This window comes from Dryobates pubescens, chromosome 15 (assembly GCF_014839835.1).
Source record: "Dryobates pubescens isolate bDryPub1 chromosome 15, bDryPub1.pri, whole genome shotgun sequence".
Lineage (NCBI taxonomy): Eukaryota > Metazoa > Chordata > Aves > Piciformes > Picidae > Dryobates > Dryobates pubescens.
In genome coordinates, this window is record NC_071626.1 from 16045804 (window position 1) to 16072162 (window position 26359).

Genomic DNA, 26359 nt, shown 5'->3' on the forward strand with positions numbered 1-26359 from the left:
AATTCACCTTGTTTCACTATCTTGAATGCAGAAGTGCGCTTCATTATTGTGGCTAAGTTGATATGTATATTGCCTCTGGTTTGCAAGCAGTGGTCCTCCTCTTAAGTAACAGGAAATCTGAAAGCCTGGCTGGGTTGCTGTGCAGTGTACGTATACCTCAGTAGTTTGTCCAGGGAGCCTATCAGGGCTGGCACTGACCTGGGAGCTGCTGGCCTCTTGCATATCTCTGTATTGTATCTCCTTAGTGTTATTCCAGTACTTACATACTGTGTGAATTTTTCTTTATCTGGAGATTCTAGATCTGATATTATTCTCTATTTGGTTTACTGCTTAAGTTCTGCTTAAACTTGGTGTTCAGTTTGCTTTTTGTGAATTTGAACATGGTGACCTAAACCTTTCTTATGTGAAACAAGACACTTGCTTTTGCTGTTAGCAAGCTCCAGATTAATAGTTAGTTACTCTTAACTAAAGTGCCATGAATGTACTATAAAAATGTTCAAAAGAACACAGCATGATGGCTGTCTTTTAGTAGTGGGAACAATGAGATGTGTGAGCTTGATGAAAATCACCTTTTTGGGATGGGTAATAAATTTCCCCAATTTGATGTGAGAGTCTTGAGGACATGGAAAAGAATTGCTCACACATATTACTGGTTTGCACATCTGTTCAAGTAGTATGTAAGAACAGCCCAGAGTAACAAACTCGCCTGTAAACTTGGCATTGTGGTGGAACGTATGACTTACTGGCTGAATGAATGTCCCAGAATTGTCTAATCTGTCATTTATGTGAAGGTACAGACATAACTGATTCAGAAGTGTAACCAGAGTTCATAATAACCAATCGCTAATCTGAAACTGCTAAATATAGTAGCATCTTGCTGAGATGCTGACATTGGGCTTAAGTTTGTTTTGTTCATTCGTCTGGCTTCTGTGTTCTGAAAATGTTGCTGGCTTTAAGAGATTGCCTAAGTATGTGACTCATGTTTGACTTTGTCAATAAAAGATCAAGTACTTCCTTATTTCCTTCTGTTTGGGCTATTCCTAGTATACTGACTTAGATTTCTGTGTCTAATTGGTGTTTGCTGCAAAAAGTAAAGAGTCATTAAAGTCTTATTTTAGTAAGATAATGAATATATTTCTGTTGTTGTTGAAAGTTTTACTAATATATTACTTTTCTTAAATCAAAAAACAGATTTAATCTCTGATACCCTCTTTTGTCCAAGTTTGTGGTGTTTAGTGTATGTGTTACTAAGTATGACAATACACATTTAGGAGTAGGTCATGAATAACAAGCAGAGAATTCAGTGCAGTGAGGAAAATATTTGCTTCTAGTACTGCATTTTTTCTTCCCACCCTCCCTTATTTTAGCCTCAGTTTCCCCTCTGGCTGTCTATACTACATCTCTGATTTTCAAGCCTAGCTCTTGTCTTCCAATCCAGTTAGCCAATCTTTATTTCAACAGGAGAGCATACAGAAGATGCGTGAAGCTTTTTAAAAGTCTAAGGGAACAGTTTTGTTGTGGCTTGTATTCTGTATCCATTTGGATTAATACATGTACAGTTGTGTTAACTGTGAAGGGTTGGGTACTGTGGAATTTGTGAATCACACAGGCTACATAAGTGAAAACACCGACGGAGTGCATCTTGTAGCAGTGTCAAAATTTATTAATAAGGGATCTCCTGGACAGGTCACAAGAGACAAAACAACCTCTATATGCCTCTTCTGACTTAGCTGTTAAAATATCAGGACCTGAAAGTCAAATATTCCAATCAAGTTTAAATAGAACATGGTGGACTCAGAAATGCAGGATTCTCAAGTCCACAAATTTTTGAGACTGAAAGGCAGATGTAGTTGAAATGTCAGAATAGAAAATTTGGGAAAGCTACACAAAGCCAGGGAATGTATAAAAGTGTACTGCTTAACTCACATATTAATTTTGGTTTTTCAATATTCATCTCCAGAGGAGTGTTCTTAGCAGGCTTTTTATGGATTTACACTTGTTTGAGCTTCTGAACATGAGTCCAGACAAAAGCATGAACAAAGTCAGCCCTTTGTACCTAATTTGCATGCTTCCAAAGTTTTGAAGTTCCAACTTAAGTTTTTCATAGTTTTTCTTTGCTTTTTAGCAAGAGCACCACCTTGAATGTTGTATTTAGCAGTCAATACAAATCTGTAGAAAGAGGCAGTTGTTATTTGTGTAGACAAATCTCCTATTATTACGACAAATGCATCAACTGGAATGAATAGGTGCCAATAACTGGCCACTCAGTTATACAACTGTTTATCTTACAACTTGCAGTTTCAGCAGTTTTGAACAATTAAATGTTTTTCTGCTTTAGCTCATTATGAAGAGGGTGAGTACAAATTAACACAGCTCATATTGAAAAGTGCTTGAAATATTTATTAGATGCTGGATGTGTATTGACTCTTGTTACTGCAAATTGAAAGCCCCATGTTGATTGTGAGCACCTATGGTAATTCTGCAATCACATGCCAGAGATGGAGAGGGAAACAATACTTTCCTTTAAATGTTTAAGGTATAAACTTTCCTACAAGTCTTTGCTTATATACATCACTGCCTTTCTCACTGGTTACAGGCCAAAAGGGAAATGGTGAAATCATTTTACTTAGCCTTCAGCTATACTTTGAAAATCAAATAGAGTAATTGCATGCAGTGGCTAATAAGCTGAACAGACCAAACCATCACTGGAAAGGTATTCTGGAGATTTGCTTGTCATACTTCTAGCCAAAGTTCAAAGAATATTCTAAAATATATCTAATTATGGTGTCAGTTTATAAAACAGAATTGTGTGCTCAAGAGTTTCTTATGAGCTAAGATCAAAACTTATTGTTGAATGACCCAGTACTTTCTTTGCCCAAACTTCAGTAATCTATGAACTTGCTTTTTTAACACACTCGTGGTCTATAAATTAGTGATTAGCTTCTAGGAGGAAAGATGAGCTGGAAGGCCATTTGAGACAAAAGGTAGAACGGTCTATAGAACAGTTACCACCAGCATCTTTCTTCCAAACTGATGTGCTAATGATGCAAATATTGTAAGTCATTAAGGGTTTCAGATTTTCATGTTTTTTTCAAAAATGTTCCCAGTACTTGATTCAGATAAAGAAATTGGGAGGAAGAGGTTTCAAGTCCTTGTATAAAAAAGAAGAGTTCCTGTGAGGTGAGATATGCATTTGTATGTATGCCCTATATAAAAAGTTTCTTAGGATCCTTTGTGTTCAAGTGAGGAATTTGGAGGAATCTTTTTTTTTTTTCCTTAGATTGCTGACTTCTCAGTAACTTTAAAATACAATGTTAACTCATTCTTGGCTCAAGGGATGGATATTTAGCATCACAGTATCACAGGATGGCTTAAAAAACTTGAATTTGGCCTGTAATATAGTTTTATCTTTACTTAAATTATCTTTATCTTGGAAATAGTAACTCAACAGTAAACACATTTAATTTCAAACTATATTCCTTTAATTAGATTATAACACAAAATACATTATTTAGTTAATTAGCAGACTGCTGAAATTCCTGGTGAAATCTAGGTAAAATAGCTTAACTTTTGTAGATGGATTATATGAATTGTGAAAGTGTATTATCAATAATAGTAAGTTTAAAGGGAAGTGTTACAGTGAAGCTGAATACTCCCAAGTATACAGAATTGGTATCCTATGGATGTTCATGTGTTTGGGGATTTTTAAGTATATTTTCCTTAGAAAGCAGTATTTGTTTTATAGATCTAAAAATAACTTTTCTGATTTTTTTTTTTACTACCATATGTTGTTGGCTTTACATGATTACAGTCATCAACTGCTCAGCATGTCAACGAGAATCTGTGTTAAGGCAGAAGACTTTTAGAATTCATACTGCTTTTGATTTTTCATATTTTTTTATACACTGCTGTGTGAAGAAAATGTATACTCAATGTGCACAGGAAAATAATGCCTGCTAATCTTCTATGAAAACTTACTTAGAAGCTAAGCTTCATTGCTTGGGTTTGGACAGAATAGTTGATCTTGCCTTGGACATGTACTTTGTCCAGCAGCTCATCTGTGTGATGCCAAGCCCCAGTTGTAACATTTAAATTTGGTTTTCTTTTTTTTTTAAATATAAGAGTAAGTTTTGGAAGATAGACTCATCTTCCTGTTAATCCTCTCATATCTCATGACAGAGTGCAACCTTAACTTTTAGAACTCATATTTATTCTTGTGTGTGGGTTTTTTTATCATTGCTGCTTTTTAGATTATGCATAGAGGTCAAAATATCAATCTTGCATCTGTTGAAACTGAAACCCAGTAGCTGGCACCTACTGTTATCCTAGAAGGAAAAGAGTCACTTCCTGTGCACTCTTTGCAGAACATGTAATGAGGATTTTAACACAGATGTTGATTTTGAAGTTCTTGCTGTACCTGAAAATGCTTTAATTCAGAGCTAGCAACTAAATGCAGATTGGATAGTACTGGCTTTTATTTGCTCAGCTAGCTAACTCTTGGAGCAATGATCTAATGATAGAAATAGCCTGAATTGCTTTGTCCATGAACCTTACTATTTTACTCTAAACCGAACTTAGTGGCACCAAGGAAATGAAGCATGGTGCAGTGTATTTTTGTCTCTTCAAACTTTCAAAATTCTGTGACTAGATAATCTGATGTGTTAAGTGTGAGTCTGTATGAAGCTACATGAACAGGTGTTCTGTACATTTTTCTGTTTTGATAATGTCATCTCTTGTCAGTCTACTGATGGTATAATACTGAATTACTGAGACCTCATCTGATTTTTAGTTTACGTATGGTTGATGTCTGCTGTTTAGCAAATCATCTGGCACTCATGTGGGCTGGAATATTTTCTGCCTCCTATACTCTCAGAGTATCATCCTAATTAGTTGAAAATGCAACAGTGTTAAAACACGGAGTTTGTCCAATAACTCCTGGAGGAAAAACCCTTTCAGGCCAGCTCAGTGGTGCTTGTAAAAATGGGCACTGTGCTGTATTCATTGGGTACAGTATATAACACACCTCTTTAGAGTGAACATTGGGTTTGTGTTGTTAAGGTATACAGCCATTAGATTCTTTAAAAATAAATGGTTAAATGGGTTTATTTTTGGCTGTTCCCCCTGTATCATGTCTGAGACAAGACATGATGCTAAAACTGAAGTATTTTAACTTTATTCTTTCTAAGTAGAGGTAGCTTATGAAGTACACCTGGTTGTCTACTGTTTCAGGCCATGATCTAGAAAATGTAGCACACTACCATTCATCAAGTAAAGCAGTACTTTTTATAGGGAGTCTGTTCTTAGAAATGATAATACCTTTGCCCGCAATAGCTTATTCTGTCAGAAGTAGTTTACTGCCGTTGCTGAGCTGTTGCATAAGGAGTGGGTGCTTTTGGACAACTTTTACTGTAAAACTGCTCCCTTCGTTCCTGTTTCATCACTTGCTAATGCAAATAGTTCTTTCTACTGCTTCTCATCCAAGTCTGAAATTAAGGATTGGACCAGTGGGGGTGGGGAGATAACTGTTTTCTATAATGCATGTATTTGACATATCTGTGAAGCCGGGGTTGTAGCAAGTTTCTAGAAGCTGTAGCTAGGAAATAGAAGCTTCAGTACTGTTCTACAGAACAACTAGTTTATCAGGTTTGTTTGTCTTTAAAAATGCTGATACAACTGAAGCACAGATGACTCAGTGGTTTTAATTTATTTAGCAGTTGTTTCTGGAATAGTATTCTTTTGACTAAGACAAAGGACTTCAGAATGGTGGATAAGCTAGGTACTTGTTTACTGCTTACAAATAAAGCCTGAAAAGTGTGCCTTTTAAATACCTTTTTGTTGACTTAAGCCAAAATTAGAGGTGCTTATAAAAGCTTTTCAGAGTACTTTAAATACCCTATCAAGACAAAATGCAGCAGCAAGTTCATTAATTTTCTTTACATGTGTAGGCCAAGTATTGGTGTTATCATTAGCAGCTGAGGAGAGACTTGTGCTGTCATCAGAAAGGATACATCTTTTTGATAAGTTGGTTGAGTGTCTTTTGTTGGGAGTTTTATGCTTTTTTAATATGGAAACACAGGTGGATGTGGCAAGCAAAACTAATAAAAAACATAAGATAAGGAGCCAGAACAGCAATTGCTCTTGCAGCCTATCCCACAGAGCTGGAGCTTTCTGTATTCAGGAAGTTCTCTTCTCACCATGTTAACTTGATTTTGCTTTTTCATCATCATCTACAGGATTTTTGGGGGAGTTTTTTGCTATTCCTGTTTTCTTCAGTAAGGTGTGATAAGAGGAATGTGTAAAGACATCTTGGCCCAAATATTCCCCAAAGTATAAAGGGTAGAAAGAAGATAGCTGAGAAAAAAAATCCTTCTTGCTCCAGGATAGGACATTTAGAAGATGGGGAAGAAAAAACCTGGCAGTGTTTGAAAGGACTTAGTAATAGTCTCTTACTGTGAACAAAAATATAATCAGAATGAAGTTTTAACTAATGGAGTTGCTCTCAATTGTTAAACAAAAAAACAAAGAATGTGTAGATCTTCTGAAATTGTCTAAGTGGAAAGTAGTTATCCCATACAATAAACCTTAGTTGTTTGCTTTTGTTCAGTTGTCCACAGACATCTGTGGTTCGCTCAGGCTGCAGTTGGAAAACTACTGGAATGGTTAGCATTTGCTGAACCACTGAGCAACAGTAGCAGTAGTCTCTTTGTGACAGGCTGAATGTGATACTGTTATGTAAATTTAGCTAGTGGTTTGAAAATAAATAATTTTTCAAAACACAGAGGATTTAAATGAAAATTTGGATCCTGCACAAAATTTTTGCTGTTACCATGGGAAACTGCCTACTTGCAGTTAAAATGAGTTGATTTCTCAGCTTTGACAGGAACTTACTGCTAGTTTTAAACTGAAGAAATCTGCTTCAAAATCATAAACAATTCAAAAGTTACAACACTTCTTCCTTCCGTTTCTGCTCTTTGTACTTAACCCAGCCTTTGAGTTATTAGTTACTTGTTCCACTCTTGCTCTTATGTTGAATATTGACCAAGGGCAACAGGGCAATTTTTCTTCCAAATCAGAAGATAGAGACAAGAAGATTTGAGACTCCAGAATTTTGCTGAGCAGCACATATAGAAAAATGTTTCTTTACTTTAGGCAACATTTTGCATTGTTCTGAGTTTGGTTTTTTTTTTTTTTTTTACAAAGCACCAAGTTGAGTGGAAATGTGGAATTTTTTATTTGCTTTTTTTTTCATCTGCTCTGCCAAATTCTTACTTCTGCAATCTCTGAAGCATCATGTATCAACATGTGGCAACAGTTTGAGGTTCTTTCTTCTTACAGGAAAGTTTAAATAGTATTCTACACTGGCTTGAGTTATGAGCCACTTGAATTGTTCTTGTTTGTAATTCATAAAAATGGACAGGGATGTGGAAGTGGCATGTTGGTCTAGGGTTATGATGGAATACACTGAAGCTTGCAAAAATTATTTTCTTGTCTATAGCAGTAGACTAGTGGCTTTTATATTGAGGGCTGTGTTACGACAGCCCATGTGAGGATAAGTCTACTGTTAACAATTTAAAGCTGTCAGGTTTAGTAATGGATGCAGATATTTAACCTCTCTGCTTTACCCAGCAGAAACTACTTCAGTCTGGTGCTCTGTTCCAGTTACCATGACAAAATGTCAAGAGAAAATGGTATAATCAGCATTGAATAAGAGATTAATTTATTGTCCCTGCTACTGAAAGGTGGCTTTGAGTAGTGTTAATTTTAACACTTGAAAACTAGAAATAAGGGCTTTTAGGAAAAGCCATTAGGCCTGAGCTACTGAATTCAGTTTAAGGGTGTTTCTATTAGTAATCTTCAGGGTCCTGTTAAAATGCTAGCGTAGCTTTTTGTCGACCAAATCAGTTTATATCTTGAGAGAAATGTAAACTTCTACTTCAAAATCAACACTAGTTTTTGAGACCCTGCAGCTATTTTATAGAGGGGAAGAACTCAGCTGAGCTACACCTCTTCACAAAACTGGAACTTTGTGGGATTGTCCAGCTGAAAGCTTAAGGTGCAGACCAAGTGAATACTTTAGTGAGCTCTGTTGTTAAGAACTAATGTTTTATAATGCTGTCAGATTTCTTCAACACATTCCAATATATGTAATTCTGCAAAATAAGACACCTACAAATCCAACTTTGAGTTAAGGTTAGCAGTATGTGAATTATCTCTTTGGCAGTCATAAGGGTTGAAAACTAGGGTTACAAAATGGAATACATACATATGGAACCACTCCAGGGGCAGGCTGAGAAGGATGAAAGTGCTCTCCATCAGGTCATGTGAGGAAGCTGGTTTCTCTGCATGTATGCCCAAGGAAGGTTGCAGTAGTGAGAAAATTTTAGTAGCAATAAAACTGAGGTAGCAGCACTTAACTTTTCAGTGGGAAACCTCAGCTTAGTTTTTTGTGCTGGCAAGAATGAAAAATGAGAGCTTTTTCATGTTTGAACTCATAGTGCTCCATTTTAGTTTTTCTTGAATCTTTAAAGTGACTTGACAACCAGGGTATTTGAGGCTTCAGTTCTGTGATTCTGTGAGTCAGACTTACAAGCTTGTAGAATTAAACTGTCCTTATATTTTTAGATTATTAGTCAGGTCTCAGGAAGCATGGTGTTTGAGTTTTCTGTCATTACTGCCAGTGTTTGTGACCCATGGATGGGTTATGTAAGAATGTCATCTTAGGTTTTTATAGTTACAGCAAGAAGAAGAATAGGAGAAGTTTTTGTTTTACCTACTAGATACTTAAACTCACAATTATTTTAGAAATTGTGGAATGATTGACCTTGAAGAATAAAAGTATGCAGTATGGGGGTTTTCAAGTTGTTTCTTCAGTATTACTTTTAAGGATTCCCAGTCATGTTTAGATCTGAAGTGGACAGAGCTGATATGAGGGCAGTAAACAATTGAAAAGTCTATGAATATACAGTTCAAAGGAACATAGGTTAAGCAGTGAACTTTGCCTTAAATCCTTAAAACAGAAACTTTTGAGAGTACAAGTAGAATGACAAAGATAGTTAAATGTATGTTGTTTCATTTTTGTTGTTAGTGTCTTCAAAATCTTCCCTGAAATGGATGAATGTGGAAAAGCTTCATACTGAAGGATGAAGGGACGTGAGCTGACTCAAACTGAGAAAAGGAAGAGGAAGATTAAGGCGCACTAGTTTCTCCATACCCCCACATCCCCATTGTGGAAGTGCGAGACTGCTAAACAGTTTGAATACATGGCTAGTAATTTATAAGGTGGGGGGTTTTAAGGTGTAGTTTGTCCCAGCTTGCTCTCTCTTCACAAGTCTAAGGAATAAATCGCTCTTATTTGAAAAATTGTTTCAAGGATCAGGTTATCTCTGTTCCACTTTAAAACATAAAACTTACTCTTCCAGGCACAAATTAGTTAGATTGAAAGGAACAATTTCATTCAGTATAGTTTCTATTATGGTAAAGTATGTCTTCAAATTGTACCTAACTGCATAAATTACAGTTTACTGGTATTGTCAGAATATATTTTTACATTTCAGTTACAAATCCATCATTGTTATTGGGTGTATCAAAGCTTACCTAGCTGTCTACTAGGATTTTTTTCCTTTTTCTTAAACCCTGCAACACACCTCATGAAGATGAACACTGAAATCAGATGCTACACTGAATTTCTAATCCACCTGCTTGTTTTCAAATGTTTGTTTTGACATAAAAACACAGGGGGTTTGGGGGTTTAGTGTTTTTATTTTGGTTTTTTTTCGGCTACACCATACTCATTAACGGGAAGAATGTTGCTAGTGTTTCACAAAGGCATATTGCACATGTGATCCTTCTGATGTAAAGGCCATGCACTGTGATGTGACAAACAAAAAGGTACAATACCTACATTTTCTTTTGTCTGCACATATTTGCCTATTGTTCCTACATCTGAGGAATGTCAGTGCTCAAATCCTGAGACACTCTTCATTTCCAGAAGCTGAATTTGTCATATCTGTTGCCATAGATCTTGTTGGAAGTACTTCTGATGAACTGACCCACTAAATCTCTATTCAGTCATATACAACCACTACTAACAAAAGCCTGCAGAGAAGATAGTAACATATGAAGGGTTTGGAAGTAGCATACTCAGTATGCAGTACAATGTTCCAAATATCTCATCCAAAGGACTTAAACTTTTCTTCATAGAAAGAGTATTTTGCCCAGACTGACAACAAAGTTACTGGTATATTTAAAATGTCAGAGTTGCCTAATGCTCTATAAAAAAGCCATATTTTGTATATGAAGAGACTATAAAGTGAGTTCATCTTTTTCCAGACTAACAGTGACAGGAATTACCCAGTCATGTAGCTCCTGTAGGATATTTTCCCACACTAAGGATATCTGATTTTATGGAATCTGCTTTTCTTCATTGAAGGTGGGATGAAAGGAGTGCATGAAATGGAGAGATGAAGTTATTTCTATATGACAAGTACAGATGGGGTTATAAAGCTCTTTCTAAATCTGAAAGAGCATTTTAATGCCACCATTATTACAGATACTGTTCTAGTAATATAGTTAGCCTACGCGATAAGATTTAATGAGGTCACAATTTTCAGTTTCTGTTCTTGAGATAGAACTGCACTGTAAATCCTAGCTACTTATTTCTGGTGTGTTCGGGTGCCAAGTGGTGAATCAGATGAAGGAATAGATTTAGCTGGAAAGAAGAAAATTATCAAGTTAATTTCTGATGCAGGTGTGGGAATTGAATAGGCTAGGAACAGTGATACTGTAACTGCTACAGAGGAGAAACTTGATGATAAACTGATGGGTGAGCTGTGACATTAATAGCATGACAGTAATATTGTAGGACAATACTCCTAGCAAATCACAGTGCCCAAGTGAACAGCTGGCTTAGATTTGGTTTCAGTTGGTGTGCCAATACAGAGAAAGCCGTGACTGAAGTTCATGGATTATGCTGTAGGGTTGCTAAGTGGCACTTGATTATTTGGCTTTAAGTGTTGATGCTTTTGAAAGTGGGAAAGGATAGACCAAGGAAGTGGGAAAGGATAGACCAATGGAGGCATGGAAAGCAGTCTGTGTCATAAAGCCTACAGAAGAGGCAGAGGCCTATTCAAGGACACTGTCAGTTTGGTGTAGTTAAGTCATCTCTCTGGAAAATAATGAGTTTTAGAACTTGCAATTTATGATTAATTTTGTTCATTGAACATTTCCGATAAGCTGATGTCATAATGTGCATTAGGGACAAAGTCAGTGAAATCTAATTAATTCTTTTAACTAGGGCTGCAAAAAAATAAGGAATTAAATTTGTCATAACTCATTCAAGGCAATCATTGAAGTGCAGATCATTCCAGATTACTCTGGAACATCCAGCATGTGTGACAGGAGGTCAGCTTGGCTGTCAGATACAAAAAGTAAGACAATGGAAAATGGAATTGGGAGTGGATACCCAAGAATAATGTGGATGTTTTCCTAGGGTGTGCAGGGATGGAACTGAAAAAGCCAAAGCTTGACTGGAGTTAAACTAGAAAAAGACTGAGATACAGCCAGAGGTTTTGTGCAAGTATATTGTCAAGAGAAGGCAGAGCAAGGAAAATATGCAAGATAGAGGGCAGTGGTAGAGTTGAGTTCAAGAGTAATTAATTAAAAAGATCAGTTCCAACTAATTTCTTATAGATTGAGTTGCACCTGTACTGGAAGTAGGTGATAGTTCCATTCAGAGGATGCTATAATGAACCCTGCTATTAGTTATTTTAAAAGCAGAGAAAGTTCTTGAAATATTTAGAAGTGAGCTTCAAGGTTTTATTTTCCTGTTCTTCACTGAAAAGTTGATAGCTAGATTTCAATTTAAGCTTAGAGTTAAAGTCCTAATTGAATATTCTGCTGTTATCCATGTGTGTGACTTTTCTAAGTAGGACATAAATCAGTATGCTATAAAAATCTTATTTCATGCTGTCTTGTTTAGTAATCAGAGATTTACAGAAAGACTTTTCTTTACCTATAATCAGATTTTAATAGAGGGGATTAAAGCAGATACCTGCTAAATGGTGGTTCTGATGTTTCATGTGTTGAACCAGTTTTTAATTTTCTTGAATAGCTGGTGCCCTCGGTCTTTCATCTGCAAAGAAAAACATTACTGATGTGGTTAATGACAGGCTTAGCCTTAAAGGTTGTTAAAGAAGTGATCCTATCTTCTGTGAGGGCAATTTATTTTTTGAGGTTTTGTATAAGCATTTGCACAATTTGTGAATTTGTTTGTCCACTGTATAAAGTGAAAATAATACTTCAGGAGAGGTGTAGCCTTTGAAGATGTATTTTATTTTGAAGTGGACATAATTCTCTGATTCTGGCTTAATTGTCTCCTTCAAAGTACCCTCATAACTATTAACCTTATTGTTGTGCTGTTAGACTCTAGAGGATGGCAGAAGTCCTGTAAAACTTCCTAAGAGAGTTGTCCTGTCACTTTTTGTCCAATGTACATGAGATGTCCTTCATGCAGCTGTAAAGGAAAAAACCATGCTGCTCTTTGGCAGACCACGTGTGTTCTGTCTGTATATGCTTATGTATTTTTTAAAGAAAACCTTTAGCAGTACCCTCTTAGATTCAGCCTACCAAATTAGTGGTTACTTTGCTGTCTTAGACATCATTATGGAGAACTGTCGCCTGGTTAAGATGGCTGATAACCGGGTTCATAACATTTGGTATATCTTTGGCCAATATTGTTCAAAACCACAGTACTTGGTGGGGGGGGAGGGAAGAAAAAACCAACAACTTCACAGGGAGATAAATTTGAGTCTTTGCTTCCTGTACCACCTTCTACCTCATCCTGTTACAGGGCTTGAGAGACCACTGTTATATTCCATTGCCATTAGTTTAGGAGAGAACGGAGGGGTCCCTGGTACATTCTTGAAAAAAGCAAACAAACAAAACCCCCTCAAAAAAATTAATCCTATAATGTAAGCCAATGAGCCAAACAATATTTATAAGCTTAAGGAAAGGAAAGCTTTGCTGGACTGTCCTTAAGATGTGATGATTCTGTATTTCCTACTTCTTTTAATGTGAACTTTGTAGCTTTGCTGTGTGTTGTCCCAGGAGTTAGCTTGTTTGTGCTTCTCCCTTATCCCCTTTCTTACCATGTCTTAACACACATCAGACATTACAGGATTTTTAGAGCCTCTTTTGGGGTAGTGAGTGTGTGGCCTTTACATGATTTACTTCCTTAATTTATGTGTCCCAATCCTTAAATTTGCAAACATCATGTGCTGTTTCAATGTCAACTGTTTTATAATTGATGGCAAGGTGCAAGTAAGAATATGAATAGAGCTTAACTTTATAGATAAATTAAGTATATGCTGTGTTCTTCTACTTTTCAGACCAATCTGGCTATTTGCTGCTAGAGCAGTCATTAACTTACCCCCACCATTGTTTTGTTTTGTGCTGAAATTCAGCAAGAAAAGAAGTTACTTCACAAGACTACCTGAAAGAACCTTATTGGTTAACAAAGAGTGAGTCTTTCAGTTAGTCACACTGGAATTGTAAACTGTTCTACAGTGTTGATAGTCCACATAGCTAAAGCTGTGCTAGACTTTGTTTAGAAGTACAATTTGCTGCCATTCATAGGTAAAAGTAAACCAATCTTTCCTGAAGTCCACATGCTTCAGAGCCCACAGCTGTAGTTCATGGTCAGTAGCAGGAGTTGCAGACTTTTTTAGATTGCGCTGCTTGCTGCTACTTCGTGCTGTTTCAAAGACAGAACCTTCAACAGCTTGAGAACTGAGTCCTGACTTGTGAGACCACAGAATGCACAGTGGCTTAGATAACACTGTAGTGTTGCTTTGACTTTCGGCAATGTGTTGTGAAGAATTGAACGTCTCGTTGATAGGAGAGGAGAATTCTGAGGCTGCCTTGTTATTTGGCTGGTAGTATAAAACTGATAATGCAGAACATCAAATGCAGAATGAGACTTCCTTGTGACAATTTTGTCTTCCATTCTTAGATGGGATGTAAGGTCCAGAACACATATGTGAAGCCTTCTATTCTGTGAACTTTGTAGAGGTTCTTGGCAGGGGTGAGGGAACTGCAGAGGAGTATAAATTGATGCTGCAGCTGAAATGCTTTTGACTGGTTTTCTGTGGAGATGCAGGGCTTGAAATATGATGCTAAATCCAGCTATTGCCTAAAATACTGGTACTTGCACATACAAACAGGACCTAGCTTACCACATAACTTGTCAGTGTTTGGTTTCCAGTAACTTCTTGTCATTACTGAGGTGCAGCAAATCAGTTTATCCTTAATTCCACAACCCAAGGTGAAGAAACAAAGCTGATTAGGCACTCACTAAATTAAATTTTGTTTACGCCTTAAGAGTTGTCTCAATCCACTAGTATGAGTGAGTGGCATTAAAATACTGTGTCCTGATTTGATTGACTGTCTTCAGACTTTTTTGTGTCATGTGGCATTGGCAGATGCCAATTTCATAATTGGATAGTAGTCATGATGCTGATGTATTTCTATGCATTTGGTTTCTCAGTCTGCAAAACCTTAATATATGTGGAAGCCAGTAAAGTGACTTATCTGGAAAACTAGGATCTCAGTCAAGGGGAAGGAGAAGCAAAATAAGCCACTGTAAGCATTTTTTTTACAAGCTCTGATGACTTAGTTTTCACCGTATGAGTTACTAGTGCACTACACAGTTGCTACACTTGAGATGCTGTGTGGAATGAAAGACCAAGGTTGTCTTGCAGCTTTGAATGCACAGATGAGAGAAAGGAAATCAAGGAAAGTAATTTTCATTTTTCTTGGGCCACAGCTTCAATATGTGAATGGACAGTCTTCAGTGTATTTGAGGGCACTGGATTTGTTTTAAGCTCTTCTTGGTGTGTTAGCTCTAAAATTTTTCTTAGTATATTATTTTTATGTTGAAGGGTGAAGATGTCAACCGGACACTTGAAGGTGGGAGGAAGCCTCTTCACTATGCAGCAGACTGTGGACAGCTTGAGATTCTGGAATTTCTGCTATTGAAAGGAGCTGATATTAACGTATGTACAGCAATTTGCAAGAAGATGTTAGGGCGTTAGGGTCATCTTCCACTCCTTCCCACACACATAAGTGATGGTTTTAAATGGCTAAATAGCTACTGAAATATGTAGATCAATTTGTTGCATGCATTTAAAAATGTTTGAGAGTCGGTCTTCTAGAGGTTAGAAGCTTAAAATCAGATTTCATGCTTTTACTCTTTTTGGACACGCTAGGAAGAGCTGCTTATAGCTATAAAAAAATGTAAATTTCCCATAACTATCATTATAAAAATACATTCAGTAACTGTATCTAAATAAAGTTTGCATGAAATACATGTTGTTACTTGTACAAACCCAGTCACTTTCCTATAGCTTGACATTCATCACTTTATGTTGTGAAAAAATTTGGCTGGGCTCTAGTAGTACTTTGAAACTGTGTAGTATTTGTAAAGTATAGTATAGTATTTGTAAATACTTTAACCATTCATGCTAAATGCTGTGCTTTAGAGAACTTTCCTGAAAGGGTAATGTACAAGACATCTTAACCTTAGTCCTTAAAAAAAATGGCTTGAATGTTTTCCCTGAAATCGCTTGAATTTTTTTCCTTGGTGTCTGGCAAGAGTCTCCTGACTGGAGAGGAGAAAACAACCTTTTTTTGAGAGAGGGCAAGACAGCCCAAACAGTATCTCAGCTAAAACTGATTTCTGAAGTCAGGCTGTCTAGCAGAATTTGGAGTAGTGATTTTTAAACTGGACAAAATTTGCCAGGTAAACCCCCACAATTTCTACAATTGTCCTAAAAAAGTAGATAGACTTTGGGATACCTAGAAATCTTATGCAAGAAAAATCTTGCAGTTATGTGATTGGTTTTTAAACAATGACTTTCCCTGTTAGAAGAGAGTGAAAAATTCTGAAGGAATGCATTTCTGCATAATACTCTTAAATCCTTACAAAACTTACAAAAGTTAAGTGAAGTCTTTTAAAGCTGTGTGAACTTGTGCATCGGTTAACTGTGTCTCAATTTACAGGCTCCAGACAAACATAATATCACACCACTCCTATCAGCAGTCTATGAGGGCCATGTTTCCTGTGTGAAATTGCTTCTGTCAAAGGTGAGATACAAATGTTTGGAGCAAGATATCCATTAGCAAAGTGTATATTACAATTTTTATTTTCAATAAGGTGATGCTCCAGATAAGTTCAAAACATCAAACAAATGTTTATGTTGCCAGATCAGAGAGGATACTCTGATTATGGAGAAGGGAGAATTCCAGGACTCTTGCAAATAATAGTGACCCCTAACAGTCATGTGAGCTCCAGCTAGAGAGCAGTTAACAGCAAATCAGGCGAAGGGAAAAAAAGCATTCCTTTAGCAGACAGGGAGGAGTGGGATTTAGCTTTGGCAGCTGCTTAAGTGTTTCATGTGATGGAATCTCCACTGTGAAGTGGCTCAGGGGTGTGGTTTTCCTCTGCTTTTGCCAGATGACTGAAAATTCATCTGGTTTGACAGAGTGAAGGGAAGTAAGAATAGGAAGACAAGCCCTCTCTGTGGTAGAGCTAGTCAATATTTTTTTTGTTTCTGTTCTCCCTTTGATTCACCTTGCAAAGGTGATCCATTTGACAAAGCAGTAGTTAATACATGCAATAGTTTATTGCCATTTGTGTGAATTCCTTGCTACATCTCACTTTGAGAAGAGGTGGTTAACTACATTTTCAGTATACGAACCCACTTAAATCATTTAGCTAAAAGATTTCATGCTGTGTGATGCTTTCATAGGTCACTTCTGAGGTAGTCTTCCTTTACTTCCTTAATGTTGGATGAATTTCACTTTTCTTCACTTGTCCTATCCTGTCTAATGTTAAGTCATTCTGTGAAGAAATGCTGTGAGTGTTAATTTAGGATTCATAATGGTGCATCCAACTTGCTTAAATTCTGTTGTGAGGACTGATCCTTCATTTAGGATCATTATATGTACGTTACAAAAAAGGTATCCTTTATACCACATTGTATTTCTTTCAATTTGTGTTTTGAAGTGTTTTACAATCTAAGTAAGTTTCTCAAATAATATGTAAGATGCCTCAAAACTTAAGTTCACGCATGAACTGTCTGGCCACCAGTAGGGGTTATGTATTCATTGTGGCCCCTGTCAGCAAGGGCATTAATGACCTCCCTGAACCACATATTTTTCACATAGCTTGTGAGAATATGTTGATCTCTGTACTTGGTGCAATTTGAATGACAGTCATAAAGACAAGGCAGTCCTACAAAGTGCAGAATGTTATGAGAATATGAACTTGGGCTAGGAGATGAGGTTAGAAAAATGTTACTACAGCTGGACAGTTTGGGAAAGCTTGTATTTTCTGGTTTCTTTGTGCAGAGCTGAATGTATGAAAACTGCTTGTTTCTGTTCATGAGGGCTAGCTGATGAACTGCAGCTTTGTTCATCAGCTCACTCTGAGGCAGATCCTATAGGCTGTTCTTTCTCTTCTATCTTACGACCTTTGTTTGAACATTCATTGTTCCACCTTGTGGAACAATAGCAGAATGGGGGACATCAGGTCAGGCAGTTCAGCTCTTATTTTGAGTTCTAAAACTTGACGATTGTTTGACAGCTGTATGTTTTTCCAAGTTATTTTTGGAGTGGGGTTTATTTTATTTTTATTCTAAATGGAGGGCAAATATTGAATGTAAATAGTGGAAGTGCAAATGCAAATAATGGACCAGTGTATTTAAGATATTCTTCAAAGCTGTTCTTCATTGGTTTTGTAAATACAACACTTCTCACTGCTAGAAAGCTTTATTATTTTACATGTACCTACTTTCAGCTGCCTTCATTTACTCTGTTACTTGATACCTTGCATACATGGCCTCTGTCACAGAATATCCCTTCAGCTGTCAATAACCTCCTTTAACATATTTCCACAACTTCTGAGAACTGATGAATACAGTGGTGTATCTCTCCTTAGTCCACATACCACAAATACAAAGCAGGTATCAGTTTTATCAAGGTAAAATTATGTAAGGAATAAGAGATTTTTCATCTTCTAGGAATTGATTTAATAGAAATAAATCTTGTGTTACATTCAGCTGTTGATTTGGAAATGGAATTGTTAGCTTATAACATTCTGTGCTGCCTTCTAAAGTATATGAACTGTGGGGGTGTTCATAAACTTTTCGTGTGAGACTCCTGAGTTGCTGAGATGAGGAGGAGTGTTTCAAAAAATGTTTCAGATGTTAATGAGACATAAAATGCAAAAAAAATTACCTTAGTAGAAGTACCAAATATGAAAAAAAAGTTAGCTTAGTCAAAGTGACCTCTAGGATTTTTTTAAACTTCCTGTTACTGTGGAAGATTTGTTCACAGGAAGGACGTAAGCTGGTTCCTTCTTAAGGTAGTGTAACTGCAGAGTGTTATTTAAACAATCTTTCACTGAAAGCAGTAAAAATATTAAAAGTATTTGGGCATAATTCACTTTCTGAGGATAATAAATAGTTATAAGTAAGAGACACCTAATCAAGATTCTATGCTCTTAAACTGACTAGAATGATGAGCGTGGCTACTTGATCTTAAAGTGATGTAGCCTAAGCTGTTGTTGATACTGGTGATCACACAGTTGTGTAGTGATGCACAGCAAGGATTCTTCTAAGCCTTTGTGAGAAACAGTTTACACTCATAAGAGCTTGACTTGAAAAATCTGGAGGACCTATACTGGCTCTTAGCAGTTCAGTCTCTACAAAAGCTTATAATGTACATGTCACGTTACTAGACTTTTTTGTATATTATACTAATAGTTGAACCCATTACACCAACTGTCATCCCTTAAGCAGCAGTTTGGTTTATGGCATTTCAAATAACCTTCAACAAGGCTTTTCTACGATAAAGCAGAGTGTGTTTCTCTTGTTATCCCTCAAAGGACTGTTTTGAGGTTCTTGGCTAATGCTCATCACACATGGAAGCTGAATGCTGTGATGACACAGTGTCTGTATGAAATAGGATTTTTTTTTTTATTTGGATGTTTTCTTAAGGTTTTGCAGCATGACCCACCTGTTTCAGAGGGTGGCTTCATGGGTTTGATTTCAGTTTTTGTAGATGCACGACGGAACTCAGTTTCTCTATCTAACTGCTCGCCTAGCCTCTGTGGTGTTCCTTTGTAAATGGCAGATGGTGTTTGCTTGTTGCCATGGGATAAACGCTTGCTCATCTAGCTCTATTGTGACACTGTTTTTGTAGGACATGGATTAATTTCAGATGGAATTTGAGAATAAGAGACATGAAACAGGTGGGAAGCTGAAGCTGAAGTTTCTTCAGCCAACCCTGTAATATCCCTTATACCCACACTACTAGTTGGAAAGGCACGAGTGGTGTTTTTCTCTCCATTACCAAACTTCATGTGTTTTTTCATGTCGTTTACTTTTTGGTAAATAGTTTGTTCAGTATTAAAGTTAGCAGCTGTTTAGGTCTGGGGGATTTTTTCCCCAAGTTTTCACCTGTTGTAATGGCTTCATGGATTTACCTCCAAATTTATTTTTTTGTTTATTTTTTGCTTCATGCAATGTAGCAAAAAAACCCTCCATTGCTCCTCCCCCACAAAAAAACAACCAAAACAACAAAAAAACCCCTAAACAAACAGCAAAAGACAACAACCACAAACCTAAAACAAACCCCAACATTTTATTGAATTATGGTTTTGTGATTAAGGTCCTTTGAACTATGGCTTGACCTATTACTATAAATGTTGTCAGTATTTAAGTTTATCCACTTCTTTCAGTACAAAAAAATCCCACAGATATATCCAAAATATAGTTACTTTGTGTAGCTGAAACAACTTGCCTTGTTTAAAATAAAGTGGTATAGTTGTATGACTTTGCTCTCATAATTACAGTGGACACATAGGGTTACTGATAAACACATAACAAAAGGATATTGCAGTCTTCCAAAACTAGGTTCTCAAATGGACCTGTGTTACACACTTCAGAAGGAAGTTAGACTTCCTGATGAGTTGTTTAGATGCTTTAATTTTGGAATCTGCAATGTTCAACTTGATTTATTAAACCATAAAAACCTTAGATGCAATTCGAGAACTCCAAAGGCTGAAATTAACAAATGATTGAGTATTCTCAAGCACTGCTGTTGTGCTAATGATAATGATCAGCCATAATCAGTTACTGTCATGATTTTGACAGCTTGGATTGCTTTCACCACAGCATTTCCCCAATATGAACTAAAGAGGAGAGGAGAGGAGAGAAGAGGAGGTTCAGGGGAGACCTTATTGCTCTCTACAACTACCTGAAGGGAGGTTGTAGCCAGGAGGGGGTTGGTCTCTTCTCCCAGGCAACCAGCACCAGAACAAGAGAACACAGTCTCAAGCTGCACCAGGGGAGGTTTAGGCTGGATGGTAGGAAGAAGCTCTTCATAGAAAGAGAGATTGACTGTTGGAATGTGCTGCCCAGGGAGGTGGTGGAGTCGCCATCACTGGAGGTGTTTAGGAGGAGACTGGATGGGGCACTTGTTGCCATGGCTTAGTTGATTAGATGGTGTTGGATGATGGGTTGGACACAATGATCTTGAAGGTCTCTTCCAACCTGGTTTATTCTATTCTAAAGCCAATTATGTACAATGTGGTTATTTAAACTTAAAGATGACAGCCAAAGTTTTTGTTGGCATGTTGAAAATACTTCAATTGTGTCGTTCCTTCCAAACCTATAAGGATTAAAACTCCAGTGATGATCTGAAATTGCTGATTGATTTTTTTAAATTTTTTTTTCCTAAAACTGTAAAATATACTTTGGGGGTGGGTGGGGAATTAAAATGTGCAGGTTTATACTTAAAACTTTTCTGTGCATTAGAAAACACTTTACAGGATTTTAATGCTTAGATTAATAAACAGCTGCTACTCCCTGCTCTACCCAGGGAGGTGGTGGAGTCGCCGTCCCCGGAGGTGTTCAAGGGGAGATTGGATGTGGCACTTGGTGCCATGGTCTAGTTGTGAGGTCTGTTGGGACAGGTTGGACTTGATGATCCTTGGGGTCTCTTCCAACCTTAGTTATACTGTGATACTGTGATGTATGACAGATCAGTCTCCAAACAAGCTTAATTGACTTCCTGTTACCAGAAGGTAATGCTGCAACATCATATTAATTCTTAAAAATTGAAAGACTGCAAGTACTGAAATACATAATGAGCGAAGAGTAAACCTGTGTAGGTTTGCAGAATTAAACCTAAAAGTGCTCTATCAGCATTAGAGTTTCAGACTAAAATGTTGTTTTGCTCTAATTTACTGTAATACAGAAAAGTAAGTTTCTGTTGTCTAAAGAGCACTTAAAAGTCCAAAGGTAGGATTTGTTGTCTTATTACTAGATTAACACTAGATAATCCTTCTTACTAATCTTCAAATGTTTTTCTAAAATAGCATTTAATGTTAAAGATTAAAGTTGCTTGCAGCATATTGTGCTCTCAAAGTGAAGCAGAAATGCTGTATCTTGTGTTTGTTTTCTTCCCTTCTGCCTTTCCAGTTCTGCTAATAATGCTAAATAACATAATATTAGAAGATATTCTACCATTAGGCTACCAGATTGATTAAGTGCTGCTCCCAGTTCCAGTTTCACAGGATTTGGTGGCAGCTCTGCATTGCCCTTGTATGCTGCCTTCGTGGTTTGCTTTGGTTTTGTTGGGGTTTTTTCCCTTTCCTGAACTGCAGTTGTGCCCTAGTAGCTATTGTGCTTTCAGAGCATGTTTAACTTATTTTTTAACATTTTTGTTTTGCCAAGTGGTTTAAGAGGGCAAACAGTCCTGACAAAGGAAGAGTGTATCTGTATCTTTGTATGTCTTTTAAGAAAAGACCATCACACAATCATAAAATATGAATAGCTTTTTACTTTGGAGAAGCAGAGAATACTATGGAATCATTGTACTTTTATGACCTTCTCATTTAGCTTTTTTCCAGGCAATGTTGTATTTCTGAAAATTGAAGTGCTTGTGGCCTGACCTTTATTATTTCCTTCTCATTCTTTCAAATGCAGGCAGGATTCTCTTTCTGCCTAGCTAAGGATCTGTTCTCCAAACTAACTAACACTGAGGTTATTAAAAACTCCTTAAACAGTCATGAACCTCATGTCTTACATTTAGTAAATATGTTTTAGAAACTCAAGTCACATGTCTGTAACTTTTCTGAAGTGCAAATATGTATGAGGGTGTAAAGCAGTTGTATGCCTAAGCTAAAATTTCTCTTTATGCTTTGAAGTTACTTCACTTGGTTGTGTCATTTAAAGTTCTCAAAACTCTGATTTGAGATGACTGCCAGCAGGTCAGTTACTGCTTAGTTCCACTTTTCTTCAAGTCTGAGGTCCTTCAGATTTTCTGATCTCAACATCAAAGAACAACTTTGAAGCCCTTTTGATTTCCACAGGGATTCTAATCTGAGACTGCTCTCCAGGCAGTAGAAATAACATCTGCAAAAGAAGCCATTACTTCTATCTTGGTTGCCTTTCTCTCCTAGTAAAACTGAGACTTTAACTGCCAAATACTTGTTAACATCTCTCAGGAATTTCTTGTAGGGGGAAAATAGGTGTGTAAAAAGCAATAGGTTGCAGTGGCTTCAGCCGAAGTGTGTGTTTACACTGACCAGCTAGTCTCTTCTTAGGAACAGACCAATTCAGCCCAGATACATACCCAACAAATAGTCATACTGCTGCACCATACTGCCCACTGTTTGGGCCCAGGACATTACATAGTGACAGGAGAAGAGTAAATGTAATGATTGCTTCTGTCACTGCATTGAATGTATTGCATATACACAAACTGTGTGCCTTTATTCTGCTATCTGAAAGATACTAGAGAAAATTGCCTGCCTGGAAGGAGTTACTGCAGTTATAAGTATCCCTCTCTGAATTATTTGATGGAGCTCTCCAGATAATTTTAATTTCCCAGGCTCTTTCCTTCATAGGAGAACCTTGCCCCACATCTGATTGCCACCAAACAAAACACCTATGTCTCCAGTGGCTGCAAGGAAGATGAACATCTCTAGTCCCAGATCACTTTGGCCAGTGCACCACAAGATGAGCAGTGATGCCTTAGAAACCACTGCAAAACCATAATTCTTAGAATGGCAGATTCAATATTTACAAGTAAAGAATAGAGGTTTAAAAGAGGGAGATATTCTGTGTCATGAAAAGTAGCATTGACAGCACATCATAGTAATGTCAGATCCAGTTTACTAGGTTGTTGGAAACAGTTAAGATGAGAAGTTTAGTGGGCTGAGAGTTGTATGGTATTATGTATGGGAGCTTAGTGAGATTTTGTGTGTAATCTGGCATCAGTAAAGCATCTCTGGAAATTCTAGGTCCATTATATTCTTAGAAAACTATTGAGTGTCCTTAATAGTAACTATTTAATCTGTGCACTTCCTTCTTTGTAATATGATTGAGATTTGTATTTATTCTTCAGAAAGTTTATATATAGCGACAAAGCTCTGCAATGCATGGTCTCGACAAAGTGTATCTGTACTCACAGTGTTTTTCCTGTCATTTAATTGGGCTAATATACCCCTTTTAAAGCAAGACTTGCATATCTTATCAAAAAGAGTTATTCTGGAATCTAATACTATTTTCAGGAAACATTTATCTCTGTAGTCAGCCCTGTGTTCTGTAATAACATTTATCCCTTTATTTAACTACCCTATTTAATAGTGTGATCTGAGGTTACCCTTTTATGTATATGACTACACAATGCTTAAACATGACTAGTTAATCACTCTTTGCTTCTCCTAGCATAATTCTGACATTAAGGCTGTGTTTGTGCTTACTATTCTGCAGTTTGTTTTGTGGGAGCATTTCTTCTATGCTCTATCTCCTGTTGCCTCACTATTCTTTTTTATTGCCTGGTAGGTGTATGCGTAACTCATTCAAAACAAACTTCATGACTTTTGGACTTAGAATAATTTTGGGGTTTATATATCAATGTGGATTTTTTCCAAAATGGGAGAGAAGCACAGTTCTAGGTGGATGTAGTCTTCTGTGATACAGGAAGAAAGTAATATGATTTGTTAGTAAGCCTTTCCAGGCATTATCTGTAATTTAGCATGTGAAAAAGCTTTTTGCACCATAGATTTCATAGAAGTGTATAACACTGAATTCTTGCATTTATAAAAGTAGTTGCTGGAAACAACAAAAAAGATCCTTCTGTTCCTATCAAAGATTAACTGATAATTTTTTGATCTTATATCTTGCTGTTTTACAGAAGTTCTGTGATTTTTTTTTTCCTAGTTGTAAAGTGTATGGTTTGAAACTTAAGATTAGCTGTGTGCTGAATGGTTTTGTGCACAGAATTTGCCTGATTATTTTCTAAATGAAAAAAATGCACTACACTAAAAAGCCCTAGGTAGTCAATGTAATCATGCAAGTAATTGTTGTGACACCTTTAATGCTAACACAGCCTGTCTTTATGGATCGATAATCCTTCTCATTGTCTTTACAGGGTGCTGATAAGACTGTGAAAGGCCCAGATGGACTAACTGCCTTTGAAGCCACTGACAACCAGGCAATCAAAACTCTTCTTCAGTGATGGATGGACTGATATCTTAAATGTCTCTCCTGTGGCCTCACACTGCTGCCTGTCTGTCACTTTTTGCATCTTCCAGCTTCTTCAGCTAAATACTTTGGGGGGAGGGAAATTCTTTATGAATCAGACTAGTTAGGGGCTTATATCAAAGATAATGTTTGGAGAGGGTTGAAAACTATTATGAACAGTGTCCCACTAGGACTTCTTTTCAGTGCACAATCTCTTCCCATTTCTAGTGAAAATGGCAGAAGGAAGACAGACCATGATCTTGAATTTTTGACTTGTAAATCTCTTAGATTAGTACTGTTTTCTGTTGAACGATTGCTTTAGATGGAAGTACTGTGCTATAGACCTGAAACTAATTGTGAAGGAGACGATAGTCCCATGCTATTAGTGTAGTAATATAGGTGACTGGGTTGCTTTTCTCTCTCAGTGGGTAGCTTTATTCTTCTTCTGCCTAAAGCTTATGTTGCAGTTTTGAGGACTTTTGATACTAGTTACTGGAGCTGTTCTTTATATTGACTAATTGGATGTCACACTAATGTTTTTCTGAACTCTTGAGTAAACTGGTAAAGATCAGTTGAGGCATGGTGGTATTACGTTCCGGAATATCTGCGGAGGTACTTATGGATGCTTGAATTGGAGGTTTTTCTTTCCCTTGTTTCTTCTAGACCAGAACAGATGTTCTAAGCAACTGTTATTGAGAGAATTCAAAGTGTCAGTTATTTCCAAACAGAGTGTAAGATTTAAGTTCTTTACTTGCCATGTCAGCATAAAATTTATAGACAGATGGGAGAGCTACAGGCAGTTTGGTAGGCAGTTTGATAATCAAGTCAAATGTGGAAAATGATCATTAATTATTTAGACTTTCATATCAGGTGAATATTGTTGCTAAACTTTTCTGGTAAACTTTTGAAATACATGTAAGCTTTCTAAGTTCAGATGTTAGCAAGAGGAAGATGTAGAAGTCTTGCTCTAACTCCTGGAAGAAAGAAACTAAACACTTTCAATTGTGCGTATCTTGGAATTGGTGTTTCATCGTTGGCTGACTGAATCTCTTAAATTTCATTAAGGCTTGTTCTGAAAGTTCCCAGGGCAATCATTGGACATTGCCCATCGACTTTTAGGTAAGATTTATGAGAGCAGCAAGTATGACAGTGCTGATAATTCATGGGAAAGTATTTAATGAAGTTGTAGGGATTCCCGTTCCATCTTACGGTCCTTGGGAATGTTTGAGCTTCGGCTTTCACCTTGAAAGTTTTCACTAGACTCTGTTTCACCCAAAACTGAAAAACAGTTTTTTTATAACAGAAAAGCATATGCCACAAACTGCATCTTCTTTTTCTTTGGAATAGAGATTTCAAATTTTCTGACAATACAGTACAAAGAAAAAGAAATGTACATAATGTCTCATGCTGAATTCTTAAACAAAAGTAGCCGATCCTATTTTGATATCACTGTTGAAATTGAGAGGATATGTAGAAGTAGACTGGTGACAACTACTCACATTTAATGGAGACTTAGTTTTACTTGAATCATGTTGCATAGAATGATTGAATGCCTCAGCTATAAAAAGCTTTGCATTTAGACTGTAAAATGAGAGCATAAACTGATTTACATGTACACATCCCATAAGAAAGGCAATGGAGAAAACAATCAGCTCTGGCCATAAACTGTACAGTGCAATTGCTTTGCTTCTTGGAGACAGGAGGCAAGGAAGAGCTGAAAGGTTGGAAATGAGTGATAAATCAATTGATGAGCTGCTGATAAAAGG

General features: G+C 36.9%; 1 protein-coding gene across 1 annotated transcript in view; it reads left to right on the forward strand.

Annotated features, from left to right (window-relative positions):
• Positions 1-25548, forward strand: part of MTPN (myotrophin) — a 30703-nt gene extending 5155 nt beyond the window's left edge. The window contains exons 2-4 of the mRNA XM_009903011.2: positions 14937-15050; positions 16057-16140; positions 24502-25548. Of these exons, the coding sequence (XP_009901313.1) occupies positions 14937-15050; positions 16057-16140; positions 24502-24588 (285 nt within the window). The 3' untranslated portion in view covers positions 24589-25548. The remainder of the gene's footprint in view (positions 1-14936; positions 15051-16056; positions 16141-24501) is intronic.
• Positions 25549-26359: the final 811 nt, after the last annotated feature.